Source organism: Aspergillus versicolor (genome assembly GCF_001890125.1).
Source record: "Aspergillus versicolor CBS 583.65 unplaced genomic scaffold ASPVEscaffold_7, whole genome shotgun sequence".
Taxonomy (NCBI): Eukaryota; Fungi; Ascomycota; class Eurotiomycetes; order Eurotiales; family Aspergillaceae; genus Aspergillus; species Aspergillus versicolor.
In genome coordinates, this window is record NW_024467530.1 from 967,611 (window position 1) to 991,248 (window position 23,638).

General features: G+C 51.3%; 9 protein-coding genes across 9 annotated transcripts; 6 read left to right on the forward strand and 3 right to left on the reverse strand.

The window, feature by feature from the left end:
- Nucleotides 1-502: 502 nt before the first annotated feature.
- Nucleotides 503-3,399, reverse strand: ASPVEDRAFT_135950 (putative GTP cyclohydrolase II; the record flags this gene model as incomplete). Its single annotated transcript, XM_040807252.1, has 4 exons — nucleotides 503-1,500; nucleotides 1,947-2,235; nucleotides 2,295-3,251; nucleotides 3,307-3,399. The coding sequence occupies 4 exons, from the start codon at nucleotides 3,397-3,399 to the stop codon at nucleotides 503-505; spliced, it is 2,337 nt and encodes a 778-aa protein (XP_040670010.1).
- An 814-nt stretch (nucleotides 3,400-4,213) lies between these two features.
- Nucleotides 4,214-6,298, forward strand: ASPVEDRAFT_43710 (uncharacterized protein). Its single transcript, XM_040812884.1, has 8 exons — nucleotides 4,214-4,520; nucleotides 4,605-4,648; nucleotides 4,722-4,747; nucleotides 4,818-4,908; nucleotides 4,965-5,055; nucleotides 5,104-5,264; nucleotides 5,317-5,608; nucleotides 5,658-6,298. Exons 1-8 carry the CDS (start codon nucleotides 4,504-4,506, stop codon nucleotides 5,986-5,988), a joined length of 1,053 nt encoding a protein of 350 aa, XP_040670011.1. The 5' UTR covers nucleotides 4,214-4,503; the 3' UTR covers nucleotides 5,989-6,298.
- Nucleotides 6,299-7,029: 731 nt separating this feature from the next.
- On the forward strand, nucleotides 7,030-8,200 carry ASPVEDRAFT_43712 (uncharacterized protein). The gene is made up of 2 exons (XM_040812885.1): nucleotides 7,030-7,458; nucleotides 7,520-8,200. Exons 1-2 carry the CDS (start codon nucleotides 7,302-7,304, stop codon nucleotides 7,858-7,860), a joined length of 498 nt encoding a protein of 165 aa, XP_040670012.1. The 5' UTR covers nucleotides 7,030-7,301; the 3' UTR covers nucleotides 7,861-8,200.
- Nucleotides 8,201-9,484: 1,284 nt separating this feature from the next.
- dbp5 (ATP-dependent RNA helicase DBP5) lies at nucleotides 9,485-11,641 on the reverse strand. The gene is made up of 5 exons (XM_040812886.1): nucleotides 11,341-11,641; nucleotides 11,080-11,248; nucleotides 10,522-11,019; nucleotides 10,026-10,464; nucleotides 9,485-9,966 (listed from the first exon to the last, which is right to left on the reverse strand). Exons 1-5 carry the CDS (start codon nucleotides 11,393-11,395, stop codon nucleotides 9,694-9,696), a joined length of 1,434 nt encoding a protein of 477 aa, XP_040670013.1. The 5' UTR covers nucleotides 11,396-11,641; the 3' UTR covers nucleotides 9,485-9,693.
- A 224-nt stretch (nucleotides 11,642-11,865) lies between these two features.
- ASPVEDRAFT_43714 (putative actin polymerization protein Bzz1) lies at nucleotides 11,866-14,947 on the forward strand. The gene is made up of 6 exons (XM_040812887.1): nucleotides 11,866-12,162; nucleotides 12,228-12,254; nucleotides 12,359-12,886; nucleotides 12,937-13,017; nucleotides 13,069-14,248; nucleotides 14,307-14,947. Exons 1-6 carry the CDS (start codon nucleotides 12,118-12,120, stop codon nucleotides 14,705-14,707), a joined length of 2,262 nt encoding a protein of 753 aa, XP_040670014.1. The 5' UTR covers nucleotides 11,866-12,117; the 3' UTR covers nucleotides 14,708-14,947.
- A 1,384-nt stretch (nucleotides 14,948-16,331) lies between these two features.
- ASPVEDRAFT_30719 (putative Cu-dependent DNA-binding protein) lies at nucleotides 16,332-17,278 on the forward strand (the record flags this gene model as incomplete). Its single annotated transcript, XM_040810380.1, has 2 exons — nucleotides 16,332-16,541; nucleotides 16,688-17,278. The coding sequence occupies 2 exons, from the start codon at nucleotides 16,332-16,334 to the stop codon at nucleotides 17,276-17,278; spliced, it is 801 nt and encodes a 266-aa protein (XP_040670015.1).
- A 351-nt stretch (nucleotides 17,279-17,629) lies between these two features.
- On the forward strand, nucleotides 17,630-18,698 carry ASPVEDRAFT_43717 (SDR family NAD(P)-dependent oxidoreductase). Its single transcript, XM_040812888.1, has one exon. The coding sequence runs from the start codon at nucleotides 17,737-17,739 to the stop codon at nucleotides 18,616-18,618; it is 882 nt and encodes a 293-aa protein (XP_040670016.1). The 5' UTR covers nucleotides 17,630-17,736; the 3' UTR covers nucleotides 18,619-18,698.
- Nucleotides 18,699-19,460: 762 nt separating this feature from the next.
- ASPVEDRAFT_43718 (uncharacterized protein) lies at nucleotides 19,461-20,874 on the forward strand. The gene is made up of 2 exons (XM_040812889.1): nucleotides 19,461-19,594; nucleotides 19,649-20,874. Exons 1-2 carry the CDS (start codon nucleotides 19,553-19,555, stop codon nucleotides 20,864-20,866), a joined length of 1,260 nt encoding a protein of 419 aa, XP_040670017.1. The 5' UTR covers nucleotides 19,461-19,552; the 3' UTR covers nucleotides 20,867-20,874.
- On the reverse strand, nucleotides 20,871-22,975 carry gel1 (1,3-beta-glucanosyltransferase gel1). Its single transcript, XM_040812890.1, has 2 exons — nucleotides 22,080-22,975; nucleotides 20,871-22,007 (listed from the first exon to the last, which is right to left on the reverse strand). Exons 1-2 carry the CDS (start codon nucleotides 22,677-22,679, stop codon nucleotides 21,249-21,251), a joined length of 1,359 nt encoding a protein of 452 aa, XP_040670018.1. The 5' UTR covers nucleotides 22,680-22,975; the 3' UTR covers nucleotides 20,871-21,248.
- Nucleotides 22,976-23,638: the final 663 nt, after the last annotated feature.

Below are 23,638 nucleotides of genomic sequence, written 5' to 3' on the forward strand. Positions count from 1 at the left end.
GCGGCTTGGTAGTCTGGTTCTAGGCACCGTGGTTCCCCTTCACATGGAAAGATATTACAGGACGCTACCTATCGTTCCACCTGGCAGGCCTGCGTGCCTGGACTTTGCGTTGGCTTTTTTTGATAGCTCCCGTTAGTCTGTCAGACCTCACACCATAGATGGCACTGATTTGTCGCTTGCTCAATAAGCCCGGCGGTTGTCAACAATTGGTTATTGCTTCATGTCTGAGGAACAGTTGCCATCAATCGCCTGTGCCTCACAGGCAGTGCAGACACCGACACCAACCATTGGAAATTGGTCATTGTCAGCCAATCGAAGGATGGCGGTGGGCGTCGTATGATCGCGGGATGCAGCACTTCCGGCTCTCCGCTCTTGACAGCATCACCCAGCTGAATACACCGCCCGGCAGAAACTGATTCAGAAGTATAAATGACTAATGTTATATATTTTTTTGTGCACAGCATTCTAACAGTAACAGGACATTACTCCGTACAAGCTGCAACTAAAGAGTCACCTCAACCTTCGCCATGCCGTCCATCAGACTCCGCACAACCTTCTTTGCGCCCTCCGCAGGCTCCTCATATGGTGTCCGAGGCTTCAGCTTCTCCTCCGCTCCGTCAATGCCTGCCAACTTTGCAGTATAGATTGCTGTCGCGTACTTGGTCGACGCAATACCACTCTTGCACGGGCTCTCCGCCAGCGCAGCCTGCTTCTGCAACTCGATCGCCTCAGTCACCTTCCCAGACACATATAATTCATAAATCTTCGAGGCCGTGCGCGGGAACACATTCGCAAAAGCCGCGATACACCCCGCGGAGCCGACACTCAGCCCGCCGATCAGGAAATCCGATTGCCCACCGTACACCGCGAATTCAGCCGGCGAAAAAGTCGCCGAGAGACGAGTGATCTTTCCAACGGACGCGCAAGTCAGCTTCACGCCAACGACGTTCGAGACGCCATTGGGGCTGGAGCTCGCGGACTCGCGCACGATATCTGTGATCGTCTCGGAGTCAATGTCCACGCCGTTGCAGACACCGGGGAAATTGTATATCACGACGGGGAGGGGTGCTTTCTTAGCAACATCGGCGAAGAAGCGCTTAATAACGTTTGGGGTCGTTGCCTTGCCGAAGTATGCGGGTGGGAGGACAAGGAGGTAGTTTGCGCCTGCGGCTGCGGCATCCGCTGCTAATTCCAGAACTTGCTTTGTTGAGTGAGCGCCTACGCCTGCCATCAAGGGGAAGTCAGGGCCGACAGCTTCGCGGGCTGCGGCAATCAGTTGCGCGCGCTCTTCTCGGGTCAGCAGGAAGGCTTCGGAGTTTGTTCCGAGGATGACGAGGCCGGCGAGGCCGGTCTTGGATAGGTAGGCGTAGTATTTCTTCTGCGACTCTAGATCGATCGTGTCTGTTGCGTGATCGAAATATGTCACTGCAGGGCACCATACTCCCGCTTTGGGGATATGGGGCTGCGAATTGACTGCGGCGGACTGGGATCCCATTGTTGCTGTGGTTTAGGTGAGTCCGAATATGAGGGTATGGAATATCAAAAACGTAGGTACGCTAAAGTCCAGTGTTGCGATCTTTATCACATCCCCGCCAAATATATACTCATACAATCTCGGAGCAGGTGGGGTATTGAGTAAGGATAATTATCCGACTTCGGGTGTGGAGGCCGTGGGATTCGGGGTAACGCCCCGTACTATCTCTCTTGCCTGACGGACGGTCCAGCCGAAATCTACGGAGAACCTCCGAACGCAACTATATCGTCCATATTTGTACGGTTATCTCTGATTGCATCTTTTTATTTGACATTTTCTTCAGGAGAATATCTAGAACACCGAAAGCAATGAAACAAATCGCCAACGCTACCCCATTCAACCTCCGCTCATACATATAATCTGTTAATGCTGTTCAAAAATATTAGCACGGCCATTTTTCTCGCGGGCAAACTACGTACTGTAATGTCCTCCCACTTTTCCCAGCCTCGCCCGCGCACCTGGGCCAGTTCTTCCATCGTATATGACTTGCCAGTAGTGAAATATCCGGCATTGATCTTTGCGTCAATCTCGACTCTCGAGTCATCGGGAATCATATCCTCGGGGATGGGTATACGCTCATGGATCTTGATTCCTGACTCGACAATAGCATCGTGCTTCATGTTAGACATTGAAAGCATGCGGTCGATCTTTTTAATCCCCAGCCAATGCAGGATGTCTGGCATGAGGGCTTGAAAGCGCATCTATATAGGTCAGCATCGGTTGGCCAAATCAAGTTCAAGTGGTAGTCTGTTGAACATACATCTCGTACTCCAGCAATATTCTCTGTCCGGGTGAAGTATTTGTCGGCGGTATCACCACCACGTTTGCGTGCATTGTAGACCAAATATTTGGTCACTTCTCCCAACGCTCGTCCCTCTTTACGGAAGTAAATGACAACACCACTGCCGCCGTTCTGTGCTTCTCGGATAGCCTCACGGATTCCAAATGCCAGGTACGGCCGACATGTGCAAATATCTGATTGGAACACATCACTACCATTGCATTCGTCATGGATTCTTAGAGCAAGCTTCACGTTCTCATCAGATACCCGCTCCGGGGGTCCAAAGATATAAACCGTCAATCCGCCAATAGGAGGAAGAAAGATCTTGAGGTCTGGTCTCGTAATGAGCTCTGGGTAGCTTCCACCGGTGTGCTCGAACAGGGTCCGACGAAGAGTTGGTTCGTCCACTCCAAACCGCTCAGCTACTCCGGGCAGATACCAAACCGGCTCGACTGCGACCTTGGAGACGCGCACTTCGCCTGTGGAATCTACCACAATTGATCCATCAACTTCCAAGTGTCCATCGCGAATAGCCTCCCCAATCTCTGCAAGTTTCATATTGGCACGAGTGACCGCCATCGTTGGCCGAATATCCCAACCAGCGGTGACTTCGTCCCGAAAGTACTTGACAACATCATGACCATAAGGGTCCATTGACACGATCTTCTTCTTGTCTGCCCAGGACGGTTGCCAGGGGAAATTGAAGGTAGGTTCGGTATTCAGGAAGTTTGGCCGGAATTCTGGGTCTAGATCTCCAGCGGCAATGGCCAGCGCATTGTAGATACTGTAGCTGCCACCGTGAGCGCCGATTGCATTGCGACGCTTGAGCTGTGCTCCGCTGCGGGCAACGATGACAGGTCCGCGAGATTTCGCATCTGGTGCGCCCCATTCTAGAGGGACAGGGTCGATACCGCTTTGGCCGGGATATGTTGTCAACTGAAGAAGTTAATTGTGCGTCTCTTTTCTCGCCCTGGTGTACAAAACCACCTACCACTATGTGCTTACTGTATCTCGAAGCGGAGGTCGGGGATTGAACCGTAGTTGTCTCAGCCCCCTTAGGGGTATTTGTATCTTCCTCGGTCATGTTGAAGATCTATCACGAAGTAGCGCCCTGGCGAAGAATCTTTAGGAAACAAAATATCCTATGAAAGACGAAAGGAAATGGAAAAGGGAGGGGGGAGGTAAAAGAGCTGGGAAGGTGCAGCATCCATGTGACTTGTTTCTCCGCACGTTATCTGCTGAGCTGCCTTGCGTCGGGACCCCATCTGCATTCTTCCTCGCTCCGCCACCGAATCGCTTACAATGTTACACTCAAAACAATTGCAGCGTTTGCATTTAATTTCCTTTAGTGTTTAGTCGATAGTACGTACTCCCTATCAGCGCTTATCAGTAACTCCCCTCATCGGCGGCTGCCGATCAGCGCTCCCAACGGCGACACTGATAAGGCCAGTAGCGCCCACCCAAGCTCAGTGCCTTGGTACCTGATATATGCAGCCATGGATGCAAGACAAGTCAGAAGTCTGTCGGCTATTCTGGTCCTTACTAATTTTGTAATTGAAAAAGGGAGTGACTACCATCTCAGCCTGGTGAAGCTTTGTTAGACTAGTACTTCCCATAGTTACTTATTGATATATATTTCGAGTGCTCTCTTGCACAAGATGGGTACTAAGCTCGCCACTTTAAAGATATTTCTGAAGCTTGGTATATAACTATAAACAGAAACCTAATTATAGGAATTAACATCGCGGCGATGATGGCAATATTTAATGTTATTTGGTGGTACAGTGTCGAGCTCTGAACAAGGTGCTTATCGATAAGCACAGTGTTCTCCAGAGGAAAGATGTAAACAATGGCCCCGTGTTATCATTTATTCAGGAACTAAATGAATATTGCCTTGGACAATAATCTACTACGCATATACACTAATTTTTCAAACTGCATTTGGTTGTGGTTGAACAGTCTCCGCCAGAGCCAAGGGATCTCCTGCAAAAAAAGGTACCAGCTGGTGCTGACGCATTCTTGACTGGGCTGTGCTTCGGCCTGCAAGCGGCCTGAAAGCAAAACAGTCCTGACTTCTGCCATTGTGCAGCCTCCTGTGTTCTCCGAACTCCGAGTCACTCCTCAGTCACTTTGTATTTGTATCATCTATTCTCTATCCTCCCCGACTTGATGCCTGACGACCGCGGTGATGGTGGTAGATGATAAGTACGTTTGTTTAGTGGTTGCCTAATGCCTCAAATCTGGCCTCTGTCGGCATATCTGCTAACTGCCTTTGTCGCCATTCACCAGATTTATTGGCCTTGGTTTGGCAGTGCTTTCTTCGGTAGCCATTGGTATGGTCGCATCTTCCCTTGCTCAGACACTTTTTCTCAACGAAGATGGTTTACTGACGGTCATTATGCGCAGGCTCGAGCTATGTCGTCACTAAAAAGGTCCGTCGCCTTGTCGCATCTCGTATTCTTTTGATCGCCGCGAAACTCAAATCTAACCCGGATATACTAGGGTCTTATGCTTGCGGCAGAGAAGTACGGCTTCACGGGAGATGGTTTTGAATACATACGGAGTCCGTTGTGGTGGTGTGGGACAACCATGTGTACGACTTGAAAATTAAATGTATATTGCTGTGAAGCTGACAGATGACGGGTGCAGTGGTATCAGGAGAGTTGATGAATACCGCGGCATACGCATTTGCTCCAGCAGTGCTGGTCACGCCGCTTGGAGCGCTGAGCGTACTCGTCGGGTGAGCCAGGAGACCCTCGATCGCATCTGCCGCGCTAACAAGTTGCAGTGCCTTGATGGGCGCATATTTCCTCAAAGAAGACATTAAGGTCCTTGGAAAGCTTGGATGTGCCACTTGCCTCCTGGGATCAGTTTTGCTGGTGCTGCATGCTCCGGGTGACAAGGACATCCAAACAATTGATGAAATCCTACACCTAGCGATTCAACCATGTTAGTTTTCCTTCTTCCAATTTGGGTATTTTGTTGGCTGACAGGTTTCTAGTTTTTCTGCTTTACTGCATTTTCGTTACAGTGTTTGCCAGCTACATGATCTACAAAGTAGCCCCGGTACAGGGCCGGACGAACCCGTTGGTCTATATCTCGATTTGTTCCACGGTTGGATCAGTATCTGTCATGTCAGTCAAGGCATTTGGAATTGCAGTCAAACTCACCGCGGGCGGAGAGAACCAGTTTACGCATGCATCGACCTATGTTTTTGCGTTGGTCTTGGTAGTCACTACTTTGACTCAGATGAACTATTTGAATAAAGCGATGAGCGAGTTTCCCGCCTCGCTGTAAGTTACCTCGCGTCCAACCATTTTTATTTTATACTAACAATCATAGGGTGAATGCGATGTACTATGTTGGATTTACGACATGTACTCTCTCCGCTTCAATAGTATTCTACCAAGGATTAAACACCAGTGATTGGGCCAGCATAATCTCGATGATGTGCGGATTCCTTCTCAACTTTGTGGGCATCACCCTCTTGACACTCTCGAAAACGGCATCCTCCGCATCATCCAAGGATGGTGGAATCGGGTCAGTGCGGGAGATGAGCATGCGCTCGCTGGACCTTTCTCAGGGCCGGTATGACCATGTGCGAACAAGTAGTATTGAACTTGAGCATGCCCGCGTCAGACGGTCTTCTGGAGCAGAAGAAGAAGAATCATAACAGTTTCCTGCCATTTCCAGTCCATCCCCGCACTCATAGGCTGGTGGAGTGTATCTGTTGACTTGGTTAGAAGCAGCGGACCGGAGGGGGCCCCGACTTTCCTAAAAAATACCCTAGATAGATAGACTTCTCAAACCACCAGAGTAATATTATCACTAAAGAAAAGCCGACAAAACAAGAGCAACCATCTGTATATATATCCCCAAACATACACTATAATACCCGCATAACTAACAACCCGTACTTGGCTTTCTAGGAGGGTCGATATTCTCTTTCTGTTTTAGTGCTCGCCCTCACTTCGTTTGACACCTGCACGGGATCCTTCGTAAAAGCCCTTGGCTCTCATTACCTCTAGTCTAATGCTACTCTACCAATGAGTTGGCTTCTAGACAGGTTTGGAGATCATAGTGGCCATCTATTTTATTTCTCGAGGATTCACTGAGATCGCCGTTTCGGACATTCTTAGAGCTCTCGTGCCTCTAAATCAGGGATATTGTGAGAAAGAATAGTTGCATCTTTCCTCCAGAATGACCTGCAGGAATGGTACATTAGTGTGGTTGGTAATTGGCTTGATAGCTGTTGTCTCAAGCACCGACCAACCGCTTGGCGTTTTCAGGCGCTCTGAGGCCGCTTCAATGGCCGCTACAAGTGGAGATGAGGTATTGAGGGAGTAGTGCAGGTAGAAACAGCAAGGTCTTTGAGCGGGGAACAGGGAAGAGGAAGGCTGGCTGACAATGGGGCCCATAGCTCTCAGAGAACTGGTCTGATTAGTAGTTGGGTGTGACCACCGTGCTTAATTTCATCTCAAGTTGTATCCCAAGTGGCAATAACCAGTTCCAGCTGAGTGTAACACAACATGTATGCCCCTCAGGGACTCCATAATATTCTCCTACCAATTTATACGTCAGAATACTTGCCTTAGCATGGTTACACATACATGCTAGGGGTAATATTTTAGTACAGCACCCTTGCTGTACAGTAATCACAAGGCATGGAAATGGTGGAGTAGGTCTCATATTGATTAACTAGCAATGACTTCATTATACCCAAAGCCAGCAAGCCCAAGTAGCGATCACCGGCTCCTGCTTGAAGCTGAAGTGTGATACACTGCGCGTTGGGCACAATTGATGTAGGCAACCCCATCACTCTTGATCAACCGCATAGAGAGCCAAGGACTAGAGAACATGATTACTCGAGCTGGGAAATAAATCTATAAATACGGCCTCGATTCCTTGCCCAACCCTTCAGCAACCATAGTCATTTTGCAACACCTACTGTGACAGATAAACCGCCGAAACCACATATCATCCAACATGGGCTCGACCTCCGCATTTAACAATGACCGCATCCGAGACCATGATGACAAGGTATTGCTGGCGCGCATTACGGAGTACTTCGAAGCGTTCGCCCAAGCCGATGCTGAAAAAATGAACAGCATGGTAGCTGAAGGTTATCACATGTCCGATATCCGTAAGGGCTACTTTCCCTTCTCCCTTATCAATTACCTTTCTAACACTCTATTTCCATATAGCCCTCGGTATTGTTAGGTCACCGAAACACACTTGGTTCGAACAGAACAAGGGATTTGGCGGTCTTATGACGAAAATCTCAGTCGAGGCCATTACGCTCAATGGCAGCTCCGAGCCCGGTTCGTTTGCGGTCTTGGAAAACGTCGTAAGGTTCACATTGAAGATTGATCCTCCCGAGGCAGCCAAGCCGAATCTTCCTCCTGGAATCAAGAAGGGCGAATCCTCGGGTATGATCATGCTATCTACTATATGGTGGGATAGTGATGGGAAAGTCGCCCGCGAACTTGAGTACGGAAGGCTGTTGTGGGACGGCTTTGATATTAATGCTTTCAACACGTGGTGAGAGGGGGACAAGCATGCAGACTTCATGATGGACTCTGAGAAGTCATTCGAATACATATATGCCATTGGGGGATCTATACTAGTATTAAACACTAGCCCAGTCATTACATTAGTCACAGAGCCGTGGGAACTACCCACTGTCGTATGTTATTGTCATTTGATTTAGTGGTTTTGTCCTTTGTTCCTACACCTTATTTCACTGGCCGTTTGATGGCTTCCTCATCTGTTGCGTATCACGAAAATATCATGTGCATTTAAGATGAGGAGCTGCATTAAGTGTGTGACAAGGGCAGCATAACCGGCCGCATTCTGCATATGATGCATCGCTCAGTGATGACGGCCCGACAAAAAGAGTGGGGTATCAAAAGCAGATTGGACTTCAAGACTCCATCGAGGGAAAAGAGAGGTATATGCACAGTTTGTTGGCAGTTGGTCCATGGCTTGGCGACGTAGCTGTTCCAATTCGATCTTCATTTTAGGCTGCGGACGAGTCCACTGCGCGCCTGCCCGTGATCGACTCCCCGCAGAAGATGGACATAAAGACAGCCTGACATTTTTAGTCAGGTGGAACTCTCATCGAGAGTGAGAGACCCCCGGAAACTTGCAGAATCGTGCTCCTTCGATCCCTCCCTGAGAAGGACCTGAGCGCTCCCTCGCCCAAATAGGGCAAGTCGCATCGGTTCTTGAAAATCAAGTCGAAATACGGAGTGGCTACATACGAAATCTTACTCTTCACCTACTCCGACCAATCTTCTTAACAACCATCTTCCCAACCCTCGTATCCTTCACATGCGTCCTTCCACAAGGATAACCCCCCCCCCTCCCTATTAATGCCCCCTCCAAGCAGCTCCCCTAGTGCTGCGCTTTTATCTGCTACGGCGAGGATAGATGAATATGAGAGGTTGCTGGATCAGGAGATTGTCACCGGACTACCGGTGCACCTATAACAGGCCCATAAGGTATAGCACTAGAGCTACCTGCATTGACAGTCTGAAATCGACCGCTCAGCGGTGCCGGGGTTATAGCAGCCGCTTAGCTCATAAATAGCAAGTAAAATATCTTGGTTGGGGTGGCACATTATGACTTACATGTTATTGTTGGTGACCCTGTAGTTCTGTGACGGCGTTTGTTTGGAGTTGGAGTTGGAGTTAGGGCTACCACTGACCCGGCCGCGAATGACCAACTTCGATACGTAGTGAATAAACACAGAGGGGACAAAGACTCATGGATACTTTCTCATAACTTTAAACTATTTTCCCTGTTTCTATCCTTCCCAAAGGCTCTGACACAGACTAGACCCGATTTCTCCAGGGTCACAATGCGGCTCTCAATGATGGCAGACGCAGTGGTTTTTCTTTTTTTTTCTTTTCTTTTTTTTTAATCTCATGAGCTTTTTCATAGTTTGGTCCTTTGATTCGGTATTACTATTAGCCATCACCTCTTTCCTAAATAGACACGTTTACAGTCGCGCCTTCCCCCCTGGAGTTGTAATGTATATTATCGATAAGGAAGGTGCGATGGATGTCCCTGGATGCGGGGAGTATCGCTTAGACGGCAGGCCAGCCATATAGAGATATAACACAACGGTTAGTTAGGAATGAAGTTTCAAATCTACAAAGGAAGCATGGGTATATAAATCAACTGGTATCTCTAGATTTTCCTTTAGCTTTGATAACATCGAAGAAAGAGTCATTAATCTTCACACATAAACCTCACGACCCATGGACGCGGTCCCCATTAATCTCCTGGTCTACTCAGCTACAGCTCGAGAGAGCATCACTTGGGCTGGTCCAGAGATAAAGAGGCTGGCTTCCGCCGGTAATTGCATCTATGCTCACCGTCCGAAGTTGGACTGAGCGCGGGTGTTCTTGATTGTCTTCTTGATAATATCCTCAACCTCATCCCAGTCATTTGTGTCGATGCGCTGGATATCGGTGTTGAAATATTTCTGGATCTGGTTGAGCATATTCCACTCGTCACGGTTTGAGACGAATGAGATCGAGACACCAACACGGCCGAAACGTCCGGTACGACCAATACGGTGCAGGTAGGTTTGGAAATCAGCCTGGCGCTCACGGTTGCCTTGCTGATAAACTTCAGGGATATCCTGTGGAACGTGTCAACAACTCCCACGTGGACAAGTTCAGGCGAAAAGGTTAAACTTACGTAGTTAATGACCATGGAAACAGTAGACACATCGATACCACGTGCAAGAACGTTGGTGGTAATCAGGACCTTAGCTTCACCGGCACGGAATTTGTCGATAATGCTGTCACGCTGGGAACCTTCGATACCACCGGTCAAAGATGCGACAGTGTGGCCCTCGGCGACCATTCGCTTCTCGATCTCCACAGCGGACGCACGGGTCTTGACGAAAATAATAGAAGAGCCGACGGTAAGCAACCCGTAGAGTTGCACAAGCGTCTTATATTTATCGTCATCGTTTGCGCAGTCCAGATACAATTGTTTAATTCCTTCCACTGTCAACTCCTCATGCTGCAGAGTAAGTTCGTTGGCGTTGGGTGCAAATTTTGAGGCATATTGATGCACGTGGACAGGGAACGTAGCAGAGAAGAGGACGACCTGAATGTCCCTTGGTAGTAGGCTGCACAAGGGTTAGTAGCGCATCAGGCGCATCTCGGAGGGGAAAACGGGAACTGACGCTTTAACTCGAATACACTGGTCACCCAGACCTTGCTGGTCTAACATGTTATCTGCCTCGTCCAACACAATAACCTTGAGTTTCGCAGGCACCATGATACGCTTCTTAATCATATCCATGACAGTCCCAGGAGTACCAACGACAACAGACGCTTCTAATCTCGTTGGGCGGGCATTTGAATCTGCCGGAACAGCAGTTCCGATATTCAGCCCATCCAGGAACTGTCCCATAACCTGGATGACGCCAACAATCTGACGAGCCAATTCTCGTGTTGGGGCCAAGATCAAGGCCTGTGGTGTTTTCTGGAGCTGCTCGTTTGACAGATCCAAACGGCTGAGGACGTTCAAGACGAAAGCGGCGGTCTTTCCAGTTCCTGACTGAGATTGACCGACCAGGTTCTTCGCAGGGTTACCCATCAACAAAGGCAGAGCTCGCTCTTGGATCTTGGAGGGTTTACGGAAGTTCATAGCGGACAGGCCTTGGAGAATGCGGGGATCTCTGCGTAGATTGACTATGTTAGGCCACCTGATCTGTAGCATATGACACAAAACAACTTACAGCCCAAGATCCTCGAAGTTCTTCACCGAGAAGAGGGGGTTGTTGGGATCGGCTTGGAGGTCGCTCAGCTTCACCTCAACTGTGTACTCGGGCTCCTGAAGATCAGAGCCACCCTGTTGAGGTACAGCGCCGTCGGACTGGCCATTTTCGCCAACAGCCTCTGTGTTTTCTGTTCGTGGGGGTTATATTAGCGAATGTTGAATGCGATCAAAACCGAGAGCGGGGTGGTCGCTTCGAGGTGTATCGGGGCAGCGCGCGTACCTGGTTTGGAGACGCGGTCGGCAAGAGAGCCACCGGCTGGAGCGTCGGATGCCATTGTGTGTGAACTTTGACGAGAAGAGAGCAATATCGCGAAGTTGAAGAGGTACTGGCGGGGGGTCGCGCTTTGGCGGGGTGAAAGCCGACGACCGCAGTGGAGAAACACGAGACAAAGGGGGGTACACCGTTCTCAATGCGAACGGTATGCAAGGCAATAACAAATATCCAGCTAATTTAAGGAACGGGCCAGAAAGAGCTGGTGACAATGAAAGATTTGGAAAGTGACAAAAAATGTAAAGCCGGGACCCTCGAAGCTACTCAAAAAAGCCAAGACACCAGCCTCGTTTGGGCGCCCTGACGAGTAGCGTGAACAGGCAGGCGGTATGAAAGGCGGAGGTGTATGGCGGTGACGTAGCTGGTAATTAACCTGCCATCAAGGCAGCAGACGTGGCCTGACAGGGCGGTTCGGTATTGTCACACTCACCACCGGAGGCTGTGCTGTTACTGCTGCTTTCACTGTGCTTTGGGCATTCCCCGCTCTCCCGCATTTCCAGTCCTCAGATCAAAAGAAACGATACGCACCGTCTCACAGGCTCTGGCACATTGTCCAGTCGGTTGGTTGGAGGCTCGCGACGAATTTATTCAATACCATTGCCTATCACAGTCGCCTCACACTGCCTCTAGCTATTGGAAGCAGGTTGTTTGATCTGCCTTCTCCCGCTGCTGCCTGAGATCCACAAGTCGCATGTGCCAAAGTTTCTAGGTACTGTCGCGCCTACAATGGCAGCCACAGAGGCCGCTCCCCATTTTGGGGCAGAGTTGAAGGTAGGCTTGCTTCGCTTTTACCGGAGTGCTTCCAGCCATGTGGCCTAACGTTTCACTGCGAATAGGATGCCTTCAAACCAGTCAACAATTGGGTACGGTCCTCGATATCATTTCCCCGCATGTACGATGCCTAGGGCAAAATACAGCAAACGCAATTGCAGTACACGAGCTCCGGTACTAAAATGGCCATATATAGGTTTCCAATGGAATCTCCTGGATGGAGGAAGTACAGCAGTTTTATCGGGAACGAAGCGTCATCGAGAAGGAATATGCAGCGAAGCTTACGGCTCTGTGCAAGAAATACTATGATCGCAAGGCAAAGAAGATCAGTCCACTGAGTGTCGGGGACAATCCCACCATGACCCCCGGGTCCCTCGAGAGCGCCTCCCTTACGACGTGGTCGACACAATTGTCCGCTGTTGAATCGCACGCTGCGGAGCGGGATAAATTTGCGACAGACCTAATAGCTCAGGTCGCTGAGCCACTGAAACACTCCGCGGCCCAATACGAGGAGCTCAGAAAGTGCCACGTCGATTTCCACGGGAAGCTCGAAAAGGAACGAGAGGCCAGCTTCAGTGAACTTAAGAAGACCAAGGGCAAATATGACGGTGCCTGTCAAGAGGTCGAAAGTAGGAGAAAGAAGATGGAGAATGCTTTTGACCACAGCAAGACAAAGGCCCAGACGGTATATCAGCAGCAAATCATGGAGATGAACAACGTCAAGGTAGTTATGCTTGTCCCTTCTTTCCGCTTCTGGTTACTGACACAACCCAGAATACATATCTCATAAGTATCAACGTGACCAATAAGATGAAGGAAAGGTTCTTCCATGAATTTGTACCTGAAATGCTTGATGTAAGTTGTGGACGCCAAATACGGGAGGCCCTAGCTAAAAGGGCTCATTAGGGATTGCAAGACCTCAACGAAACTAGGGTGGCAAAGCTCAACTCGTTATGGACTCTTGCAGCTCAGCTTGAGAAGGGATCGCTAGCAAAGAGCTCGGACCACATGACCAAGCTTATCGCCGAAGTCCCCAGAAACCAGCCTCATCTCGACTCGCTCATGTTTCTGCGGCACAATGTTACACAAATCCAGGAGCCAGCTAATATGGGTTTTGAGCCTAGTCCCGTGTGGCACGATGATGAAGCACTTATCACCGACGAAGCTGCCAAGGTGTTCTTGCGTAATCTTCTTAGCAAGAGCAAGACGCAGGTCCGAGAATTGAGGGTCGAATCCGATCAGAAGCGACGCGACGTGGAACAAGCAAAACGCGTACGGCAGAGCATCCAACAGGGGCGCGACGAGCGAAACGAAGTAGATGTTGTAAAGTCTATTTTCTACATCCAAGAGGCGCTCCATGAGATAGAGCGTAAACGGCTCACCGCCGAAGTTGAAACATCAACGATCATATCGGTGGTTGGGGATCTCTCGGTTGGAGCTAAGAACCATAACTTCAAGTCCCAGACATTCAAGATTCCCACTAATTGCGACCTTTGCGGAGAGCGGATATGGGGCCTGTCGGCCAAAGGGTACGATTGTCGGGACTGCGGGTACACCTGCCACAGCAAGTGTGAGATGAAGGTACCAGCAGAATGCCCAGGAGAGCAGACCAAAGAAGAGAAGAAGAGGCTCAAAGTAGAGCGTCAAGAACAAGCTAGCGCAGCGCCAGCTGTTGACCTAGGGCCCACTAGCTCCTCGTCGGCAGCCCCATCACTTACTCGACAAAACACGATGAACTCCTTGAGCTCCGGCTATGCAGTCAGTGCCAACCGGTCCTTATCCAACGTTAACCCCCAGGAGTCCGTTGCAGAGCTTCCGGATAGCACACCTGCGACCCCGGAGGGCCCTGCAGCACCTGCACCTGTGGCTCCTACTGCAACTAAGCCTACAGTAAAGCGAAATAGGGTTCTCGCTCCCCCACCCGCACAGTATGTCAGCAGTCCCCCGTTACCGGCGGAATTGCCTACTGCCACTGCGTCGAAATCCAGCGAGCCCCGTGGAAAGATGCTTTACCCGTACCAAGCCACTGGGGCAGACGAAGTCACCGTTCAGGAAGACGAGGAAGTAACCATTCTCGAGCCAGATGGTAGGCTGCCCGCAACTCGTTGACTGTTATAGAAAAAGTAGCTAACAATATGGCACAGATGGATCGGGCTGGATGCGCGTCCGATCTGGATCCTCCGGCGAAGGCCTCGTTCCCGCCTCTTACCTCGAAGCATTACCCGCAGCTCCCCCCTCGGCCAGCCCTAGTATCCCAGGCCGCCCAGGGTCAACTTACTCAAACTCTTCCGCGTCGCTAGCCGGTAGCACAGCGGCGGCCGGGGGGAAGCGAGTGGGGCCCGCGGTGGCACCCCGTCGCGGAGCAAAGAAATTGCAGTACGTTGAAGCACTCTACGACTACGATGCCCGAAGCGACATGGAATGGAGCATGGCGGAGGGAGACAAATTCGTCCTGATCAACCGAGACAGCGGCGACGGATGGGCGGACGTTGAGCGCGGCGGCGTTACAAAAAGTGTTCCCGCGAATTACATTCAAGAATTATAGAATTGGCGATTGTACAGCGACCTTTTGCACCGCCTCCAAGTTTCTCCTTCTACCCTTTGATATACTTTGTATGTTTCGTTTCTGATCTGACCTGCATCACGGAGTTTGGAGACTAGCGGTTTTGTTGTCCTCGTCTTTTTCGCTACCATTTCATCTATCCATCTGTACGGCTGATCTGATCGCATCTGTATAGCACGTAGAAGCCAATTTAGCCTTTCTGTTACTGGTATTCTCGTATCGGCATCGCAATTCGGCAGGTGAACCCTCCGTTTTGCGCCTTCCGCTTTAGGAAACAGGGCGGTCCTGTCAGGTGCAACGGTCAACAGCGCATTCTTGGCCACAATTTAACCAGGGATTGTACGTAAAAGCATTATCCGGTGAGGGATATTTGAAAAGAGCCAAATCCAGTGGATGGAATCCGATTCAGGGGTGTGGCTGGTACGGGCCAGGACCGGTTTTGCTGCTGCCTGGGAATAATAGCGAAATGAATAAAGTAGGGCTGGTGGGGTGGCGCGGGGCCGGCGATAAGCTTTGCTGCTTTGGAAAAACCTCACACACCAACTCTGCAGTGCTTGTGCTCAGCCACCTCCATTCATTTCGGCTGTCGCACGCCGGCACATGATTGGTACCCTGTTTCTGCGGCCATTGCATCACCAGCCGCATGGTGAACCGAGCGCTGACCCTTTTTTGCTCCTGTCTTTAGTTTTGGGTGAACTCACCAATGTAAGAGAGTCACTGTCACAGTGTGGAATAAACTTTGGGAACGCAGATGACTCGCGTGTTGATCTACATAATTTGTGCTCAGTGCCATGACCTCATTAATGGCTCCTGGAGGCCGCGGGTCGCAGACTACGGTGTACATGAGAATTTGAAATTTGCTGTCCTGGTGTTGGTCACTATGAGGGAATTGTTTGCTTGCTGGGCCGCCTGCAGCTAAGACTGATGGGGAATCTCGCTGCTGGAGCTGTTCGTCAGGGTTGAGACTCATTTGCTCGGAAAATGCCGCACACGATCAGCGGTGCAGCCCTCGGTGCAGCTCTCAGCTCTCCCCAGAGAAGCTTGCAATAGGCGATGGTGGCACTCCGTAGCGATGGTGATGGCGATGCTGTTGTAGCAGGAAACGCAGAGTCGCGATTCAATCTGTGCAGACTGCCACGCCCTGCCAGAATGCATTGCCCTTGAGATGAGACAGAGCTAGCGAGTTTCACCGGTTTCAGATCCAACTAGAATGAGGTTCTTCTCTTGGTTTCCAGCTTCTGATGTGGTGGCTGTGCGATGCCGTCGACCGCGGCTCTCCAAATGCAGCGAAAGAGGAGCTGCCTCTGTCATCGTCCACGGTTCCATTTTCCAACCAGCTTCGGTTGTTTCTATCGCTTGTCCTTTTGTTCGCTTCTCGCTCCTTTCCCTTTCTTTCGCAAGCTCCATTCCCTCGCCGTGCTTTCGTCGTGTCCCCCGTCGGCGATCCACCGTCCGCACGTATAAATCGCATCGCATCCTCCTCCCCCTCGCCATGGATTCCTTCCTTCTCTTCCACCTCCGTGCCTCCAAGGGATGCTCATAGACGGTGAAAAGTGGGCTTGTGAAGCTTGCGTTCGCGGCCATCGTGTTTCCACCTGTAAACACAATGGTATCCCCCCTCTCCCTTCCCCTTGTGTTACTGCGTCATCCTCTCCCAGTCTCACCGCTGATTCCGTCAGATCGACCGTTAATTCGCATCAATCGTAAGGGTCGCCCTTTTTCGACCTGCTCGATATGCAACTGCACCCCCTGCAACTTGCCAGAAGAGCACAACAAGCTGAAACGCGAGGCGGAGCTGAGAGCTCAAGCGCAAAATGTTAGAGCATCACCACTATACATTCACATGCTCCACCCAAAAAAAAAAAAAAAAAGAAAATCATCAAAATAAGCCAAAAAATCACACAAATATCAAATTGGAGATGTCTATACTAATTGCTCTTCTTCCTCTCGTCGGCCAAACAGAGAGCATCTGGTAGACACGCTCGTTCAAATCCTCCTGCGCTTCTTCCCCTCGCGCCGCGTCCAACCTCATCCTCTCCGCCGTCCGCGACTCAATCCTCCTCGCGTTCGGGATATGGTTCCGGCCGTGGTTCTCAACCCCCCGGTTCTACTGCTTCTACCCCGCGATCTAAAGCTGCAGTAGCTGCCGGGGGTCGAGGCGCACCACAGGGAGCGCCGCACCACCGCACCAACTCCCACTCTCATTCTCACTCCCAGAACCCGTCGTCTCCCAGATCGGGATCGGTCTCTATGCGGTATTCGCAGCAGCAGCAATATTCCCCGCAGCACCAGGCCGCACCAGCCCATTACGGCGGTCTTTCTCCTCTAAGCATGCCGCTGGGTTCATTCTCCCCATCTCTGTGCTCCATCTCCGACATCCCCGCGTCAATGTCAATGGTCAGTCCATTCGACCATACATACGGGGATCCGTCATTGCTCGATGGTGGGGCCGCTGCGTTTCCTTCCCTGGAAGACTTCGATCTGGGCGGGTTGCCGGATGAGCTGATGCAGGAGGATTGGAGGTGGTTTGCCGATGACAATGAGCTTCGATAACGATTGTGGAGATGCCGTTCCCGTTTCTTATGCGTGGAAGGGCAGTGCCACTTTCTGTTATGATAGCCATGATTATGATGATGTGATGAGTTTTCTTTGTTAAAATGGAGGCGGCACCTAGTTGATTGAACCTGGATTCCTGGGTGCGGTGGCGTAAATCTATGAAAATTACTAGTTACCTAGAGGTGCCGAGTCAAGAACGATTTGTACGAATTGGTTTCATTCCCGTAGTATTTACTTTTAGTATAAGTTACATTGAACTGACCGGCTCTTCCGTCGGAGCTTCCGCGCGGAAACAGCCCGTTCCCCGAGGCAATTGATATAAATTTACCCCGAAAAGCACACCATTAACACCACGAACACCAACAAGTGTACCTCTGACAAGCACAAAAAAAAAGCCCTATTCTACAAAAGGGCAAAAAACAAATAAGATAAAACCGATACTCCCGTGACCCAAAATGCTCGACCTAACAGGCAAAGTCGCCCTAATCATCGGCCTGGGCCAAACCGCCCCTCCCAATTCAACCTCAACCTCAACCTCATCAACAAACCAAGAAGAAAAAGAAGAAGAAACATGGGGCATCGGCGCCTCAATCGCGCTCAAACTCTCCTCACGAGGCGCCCTAATCTTCGGCGGAAACCGCTCATTGTCCTCCGCCTCACGTACAAAATCGCGGATCGAATCGGAAGGCGGAACATGCGATATATTCGCTACAGACGCGACGGATTCGGCGTCCGTCAAGGCGCTCGTGGATGCCTGCATGCATAGACACGGGCGCATTGACATCCTCGTGAATAACGTGGGCAGGTCGGAGCCGGGGTGTCCGGCTGCTATGGAGGAGGGGGTTTGGGATGCACAGATGGATGTGAATGTGCGGAGTGTGTATCTTGCTTGTCATTTTGTGTTGCCTGTTATGGAATCTCAAGCGCAGAAGAATGGTGGAGGAGGAGGAGGGTGTGTGGTGAATGTTGCGAGTGTCGCAGGGCTGCGGTATATCGGCAAGCCGCAGGTGGCGTACTCAGCTGCCAAAGCGGCCGTGATGCAATTTACAAAGGCGACGGCGGTGATTTATGCGGAGAAGGGTGTTAGACTGAATACGGTTGTGCCGGGGTTGATTTATACCCCGTATACCAGGGCCATGGCGGGGAGGTACGCGCCTGGGGGTGATGAGGGGGAGTATATGCGGGCGAGAGATGCGCAGGTGCCGATGGGGAGGATGGGGAGTGCTTGGGATGTTGCTAATGCGGTGGTGTTTCTGGCATCGGATGAGGCGGGCTATATTACAGGGCAGGAATTGGTTGTTGACGGGGGGTTTACATCGTCGACTGGGAGGGTTTAATCCAATGTCTGCAGTGCGATTCAGCTATGATTGTAATATCAGTCTCTTCTAAAAGTGATATCCGTAATGTTAGACAGCCGTTCAGCTCCATCCCCTAGACTCGGCAACGCAGATTTGCCTCTTGGCCGATATGTAGTAAAAGAGTTAGTCCAAGTATGTTAATACTTGGTATATGATTAGAATCGCGGTATCGGATGCCTCCGTCAATGGAGCGGAGCGCACCCGCACCGTTCCATAGCCGAACACTACATAAATAGCCCAGAATTCAAAGCAAGACAATACATACCCAACTCCAAAAGTCACCATGGATACATCACAGCCAGAAAATAAAGACTACAACCTCCAGGAGCCCATAACCTCAACCACCGGGCTCCGGCAAGGACTTACCTCCTACGGAGACGCGCACTTCTCGCTCTTCCTCCGCAAGGTATTCATCAAAGCCTTAGGATACTCTGAGGATGCTCTATCCCGTCCGATTATTGGAATCATTAATACGGGGTCCGGGTTTAATCCTTGTCATGGAAACACACCCCAGTTAATCGAAGCTGCTAAACGCGGCGTTCATCTGAACGGGGGCATCGCGATTGACTTCCCGACTATCAGCTTGCATGAAGGGTTTTCGCATCCCACAAGCATGTTCCTGCGCAATCTTATGAGTATGGATACCGAGGAGATGATCCGCGCACAGCCTGTGGATGCTTGTATAATGATTGGAGGTGGGATCTACCTGAACTGGTTCGAAACATAGCGCTGATTATGTATAGGTTGTGATAAAACCGTCCCAGCACAAATCATGGGAGGCATCTCGGCAAATAAACCTGTCTTGCCTCTTCTGACAGGGCCGATGATGCCAGGGAGCCACAGGGGAAAGAGGATTGGGGCCTGCACCGACTGCAGAAACAACTGGGCCTCGTACCGCGCAGGAACTATAGACATGGAAGAAATAGCTGCCATCAACGAGGAGCTTGCGCCTACGGTTCGTCTCCTGCACTTCTGGCACCTGCCTTCCTCGAGCTTACTTTCTGGATAGATTGGAACCTGCGGCGTCATGGGAACCGCCAGTACAATGGCCTGCATCACCGCAGCCCTAGGGCTCATCCCGCTCCAAGGCGCCTCAGCACCAGCAGTCTCCGCCGCAAGACTGCGCATCGCCGAACAAACAGGCGCCAACGCAGTCTCTGCAGCCCTAAACCAGCGCACACCACAGACAATCATCTCCGCCGAGTCCTTCTACAACGCCGCCGTAGTCCTACAGGCCATCGGCGGCTCAACAAACGCAATGGTTCACCTCATGGCCATTATAAACCGCCACCCAGGCATCAAAACGGACACAACAACGATAACCCTCCAAACCCTCGACGCCATCGGCCGCCAAACACCTCTCCTCGTCGACCTCAAGCCAAGCGGCGACAACTACATGACCGACTTCCACAACGCCGGCGGCATGCCCGCCCTCCTGCACCGCCTCAAACCACTCCTCCACCTCGACGCAAGCACCATCACCGGCAAAACCCTCGGCCAGCTCCTCGACCAGCACCATCCACCCTCAAACTTCACCTTCGACTACTCAACAAAGGTCATCCGGCCCCTCACCAACCCCTTACACCCTCACTCCTCCCTCGTCGTCGTATCCGGCAACATAGCCCCCCACGGCGCCGTCCTAAAAGCCTCCGCATCAAAGAACCGCAAGTTACTAAAACACACCGGCCCAGCCCTCGTCTTCGAAAACCCCGCCGATCTCGCCGCGCGTCTCGACTGCCCAGACCTCGATGTAACACCCTCCACCATCCTGATCCTCAAGGGTATCGGACCCATTGGTTCGGGGCAAGGAAACCCAGGAATGCCCGAGGCAGGGATGATTCCGATCCCGCGGAAGCTCGCCGCGCGGGGTGTCACGGATATGCTGAGGATTTCGGACGGGAGGATGTCGGGGACGGCGGGGGGGACGATTGTATTGCATGTGTCGCCTGAGGCGGCGGTTGGGGAGTCGGTGTTTGGGGTTGTGAGGACGGGGGATGTGATTGTGTTTGATGCTGAGGAGAGGGTTTTGAGGGTTGATGTTGAGGAGGAGGAGTTGCGGCGGAGGGTTGAGGAGAGGAAAAGGGGGATGGTGGAAAGGAAAGAGTCGAATTTGAGTCTGGCGGCGACGAGGAGAGGATACTGGGGGTTGTATGTGCGAGAGGTGAACCAGGCGCATGAGGGGGCTGATTTCAAGTTTCTTACGGCTGAGGGGCCACAGACTCAATAGAATAGCGGATATCACTTCAAGAATCAAGCTAGGTTCCTGTCTTTATTTCTGTCAAGTAGGGGCCCTAACTTAGGGCAAAGATGCAGAAAACTAAACAGCGCAAGTCTCGCCATTGGTTTGTTTCTGCAAGTTACAATTAAACTAGGCTACTCGAGACATTATTGCACATCAGTAACAACATCAGGCATTGATTACGAGTCTATACTCAAAGCACTAAAAGTGACTAACAAATGTGCCATCCAACTGTACAGCGGGGAGGCTCCTTGTGCGTCGCGTGGGAAACGCCAGGGGCATATCAATACAAATCCCATCCGGCAAGTCAGAGAACTCCGAAAGAAATAAATGTGACAAAGAACATTCAAGACAATCCAACTTCCATCGCCTAGAACAGAGCCATACCGGCGCCGGCAAGGGTAGAGAAAACAGTCACCATCCCGACGAAAACGGGAGAGATCGCAAGGCCAGCAGCAGCACCCTCCTCGTCGTCGCTGCCCGAGTTCTCAGTGTTGACACTGCCATCAACAGTGTTGCCCTCGCCATCGGTGGTGTTGCTGGAAGAGGGGGTACCAGAGGTCTGGCTACCAGAGCCCGAGAAGCCATCGCCTTTACCAGCGCCGTTCTCGAAGTACTTCTTGGCAGGTTCGGGCATAGCAGGAAGAACGTCCTCGGAGTCAACGTCCCAGTTGGGGGCGTTTCTAGCGGGGCAGGGGTTGGCACCACCAGTCTTGTTGTAGCCACCGTCACCCTCGGGGTTGCTGGTCTTCTCGAAAGCAGTCTTGAGGGCATCGAAGTCCTTGAGGTCGCTGACATCATCGCCCTTGACCTTAACAAGTCCGTAGTTGCTGGGCTCCTGGGAGTACTCGTAGACAAGACCACCAGAGTAGACGCCAGTCATCTTCTTGGAGTAGAGGGCCTCAACCTCACCAAAGTCACGCGTGTTGGTGTTGCATCCGTACTCGGAGAGGAAGAGGGGGAGGCCGTAACCGGTGAAGTTCTTGACCTTGGCATCCCAACCGGACTTCTCGAAGGAAGAGGGGCTGCACCAGGAGTAGTCGTTGAAAGCGAAGAAGTCACTGCGCTCCTCCTTGGTACCACAGTTCATGTACTCAGCCATCTCACGACGGTTGGTGTCGACGTCGGCCTGATAGGATAGTTCATTAGTATTTGCCAACGCCGTTCTTCTTATTTACAAGGGCGGTTTGATAAAACTTACAGCGGAGTATCCAACAGGGACCTGACGGTGGTTGCGAGCGCTCATGTAGTTGCGGAGATCACGGGTCACAGCCTTGACGTAAGGGGCAGTGATGGAGGAAGGACCATCGTTGATGACCTCGTTTCCGGAGAAGAAAGCCAAGGTGTTCTTGTACTTGACGAACTTGTCGACAGTAGCAAAGATGTATTGAAGGTACTTGTCGTTGTAGGACACGTCGGGAGCTTTACGGTTGAGCGAGTACTTGGGAGTGTTGACGTCGAGCACAAGGTAGATGCCAGCATCAGCCAGGGCGTTCATACACTCGTCGTGGTCCTTGGAGTTGTCGACCGAGTAAACACGGATGGTGTTCAGGCCGAGGTCCTTGAACTTCTTGATGTCGCGCTTGCAGCCATCAGCATCGGCGATGGGGTCAGCCAGGTCGGAGGAACCGCCAGGCTGGTAGTCGACACCACGGATATAGAAGCGCTCGTCTCCCTTGAAGAAAGCGTTACCCTTGACGGTGATGGGAGTGACGTCGTCACGGGCGGACAGCTGCTGGGGCGAAGCCAGAACGCTGGAAACGCTCAGAGTGAGGGCGGTAGCAAAGACGGAGCCCTTCATTGTGAGATATTTGGTATTCGGTAGTCAGTCGATAAATAAGAGCGATTTGGCGATGAAATGCGGAGGTAAGTCGCGGGGCGCGATAAAGCGAGTGTGAGAAGTAGAATTAGGCAAGTCTGAACGAATGACGGGATGACGACTTGAAGTACGTCGAAAATAAGAAAGAAGGGATTCACAAACGATGGAAGGGATGGGAGGAGAGAAGAAAGAAAGTAAGAGGCAGGGAGCGGACGAAAGAAGGAGGGAATGGAGGCGCCTGGTGCTTGCATAGGGGTGGCGGCCTGGCGGGCCAGCCGAGCCAACGCCCAGCATCCGTCAAGACGCCCAGACGCTCCTATTTTACGCTCCTCCACCATCCCCAAACACACCTCTGGATTGCGCCCCTTCTGCTCTCATTCACTGTAGTCACTACCCCTCCTGCATGCTCCCTTCATCAACCAACTTCACTGTATCCCCATCATGTTGAATACTCTCTCTATCTATTTTTCCCACGCAAAAACTGGCGGGTTGTGCCATGAAGTCATTGGAACGCATGTTACAGCTTTACATACAATGACAACCCGAGTCGCAGCCAATCCGCACCGCAGCTGGAGCATTCGTCATCTCGTTACAGTTTCAAGATGCGCTCCAGCAGATCACCTTCTAGTGTGGGCAGCGATAGGCAGATCGCCAGGGGAGGCCACTTCTGAATGGCCTGATGGGTGGCTTCCTTCTCGCCTTCAACTCCAATTGTGTTCAACAGCCGATGGCAGTGCTCCAGGAAAGCATGGGTGGACAAATGAGAGAGTGGTAATCGGCAAAGGGAATGAAGATTCCTCCCAGATGTGTTGTTGTGGTGGGGCAATGTGGGCCGCGTAAACTGGGGTCCATTCTCAGTCCCTGAATGCGAAATCCCTGTCACAAGCTGCTGACCCTTCACAGGATACTTGATGACCGCAATCTGCGTCACACTCTTCTCC

What these genes read in the sequence shown, in the direction of transcription:
- ASPVEDRAFT_43718 (XM_040812889.1), top strand. Translation starts at nt 19,553, where the DNA reads ATGGAAGAAATAGCTGCCATCAACGAGGAGCTTGCGCCTACG. An exon ending in ACGAGGAGCTTGCGCCTACG is followed by an intron (nt 19,595 to 19,648) that starts GTTCGTCTCCTG and finishes CTTTCTGGATAG; the next exon opens with ATTGGAACCTGCGGCGTCAT.
- ASPVEDRAFT_43714 (XM_040812887.1), top strand. Translation starts at nt 12,118, where the DNA reads ATGGCAGCCACAGAGGCCGCTCCCCATTTTGGGGCAGAGTTGAAG. An exon ending in ATTTTGGGGCAGAGTTGAAG is followed by an intron (nt 12,163 to 12,227) that starts GTAGGCTTGCTT and finishes CACTGCGAATAG; the next exon opens with GATGCCTTCAAACCAGTCAA. An exon ending in TTGTACCTGAAATGCTTGAT is followed by an intron (nt 13,018 to 13,068) that starts GTAAGTTGTGGA and finishes AGGGCTCATTAG; the next exon opens with GGATTGCAAGACCTCAACGA.
- gel1 (XM_040812890.1), bottom strand. Translation starts at nt 22,679, where the DNA reads ATGAAGGGCTCCGTCTTTGCTACCGCCCTCACTCTGAGCGTTTCCAGC. An exon ending in TCCCTGTTGGATACTCCGCT is followed by an intron (nt 22,008 to 22,079) that starts GTAAGTTTTATC and finishes CTATCCTATCAG; the next exon opens with GCCGACGTCGACACCAACCG.
- dbp5 (XM_040812886.1), bottom strand. Translation starts at nt 11,395, where the DNA reads ATGGCATCCGACGCTCCAGCCGGTGGCTCTCTTGCCGACCGCGTCTCC. An exon ending in CGACCGCGTCTCCAAACCAG is followed by an intron (nt 11,249 to 11,340) that starts GTACGCGCGCTG and finishes CCCCACGAACAG; the next exon opens with AAAACACAGAGGCTGTTGGC. An exon ending in CAGTGTATTCGAGTTAAAGC is followed by an intron (nt 10,465 to 10,521) that starts GTCAGTTCCCGT and finishes ACCCTTGTGCAG; the next exon opens with CCTACTACCAAGGGACATTC.
- ASPVEDRAFT_43712 (XM_040812885.1), top strand. Translation starts at nt 7,302, where the DNA reads ATGGGCTCGACCTCCGCATTTAACAATGACCGCATCCGAGACCATGAT. An exon ending in TTATCACATGTCCGATATCC is followed by an intron (nt 7,459 to 7,519) that starts GTAAGGGCTACT and finishes ATTTCCATATAG; the next exon opens with CCCTCGGTATTGTTAGGTCA.
- ASPVEDRAFT_43710 (XM_040812884.1), top strand. An exon ending in GCTATGTCGTCACTAAAAAG is followed by an intron (nt 4,748 to 4,817) that starts GTCCGTCGCCTT and finishes CGGATATACTAG; the next exon opens with GGTCTTATGCTTGCGGCAGA. An exon ending in GTGGTGTGGGACAACCATGT is followed by an intron (nt 4,909 to 4,964) that starts GTACGACTTGAA and finishes TGACGGGTGCAG; the next exon opens with TGGTATCAGGAGAGTTGATG.
- ASPVEDRAFT_43717 (XM_040812888.1), top strand. Translation starts at nt 17,737, where the DNA reads ATGCTCGACCTAACAGGCAAAGTCGCCCTAATCATCGGCCTGGGCCAA.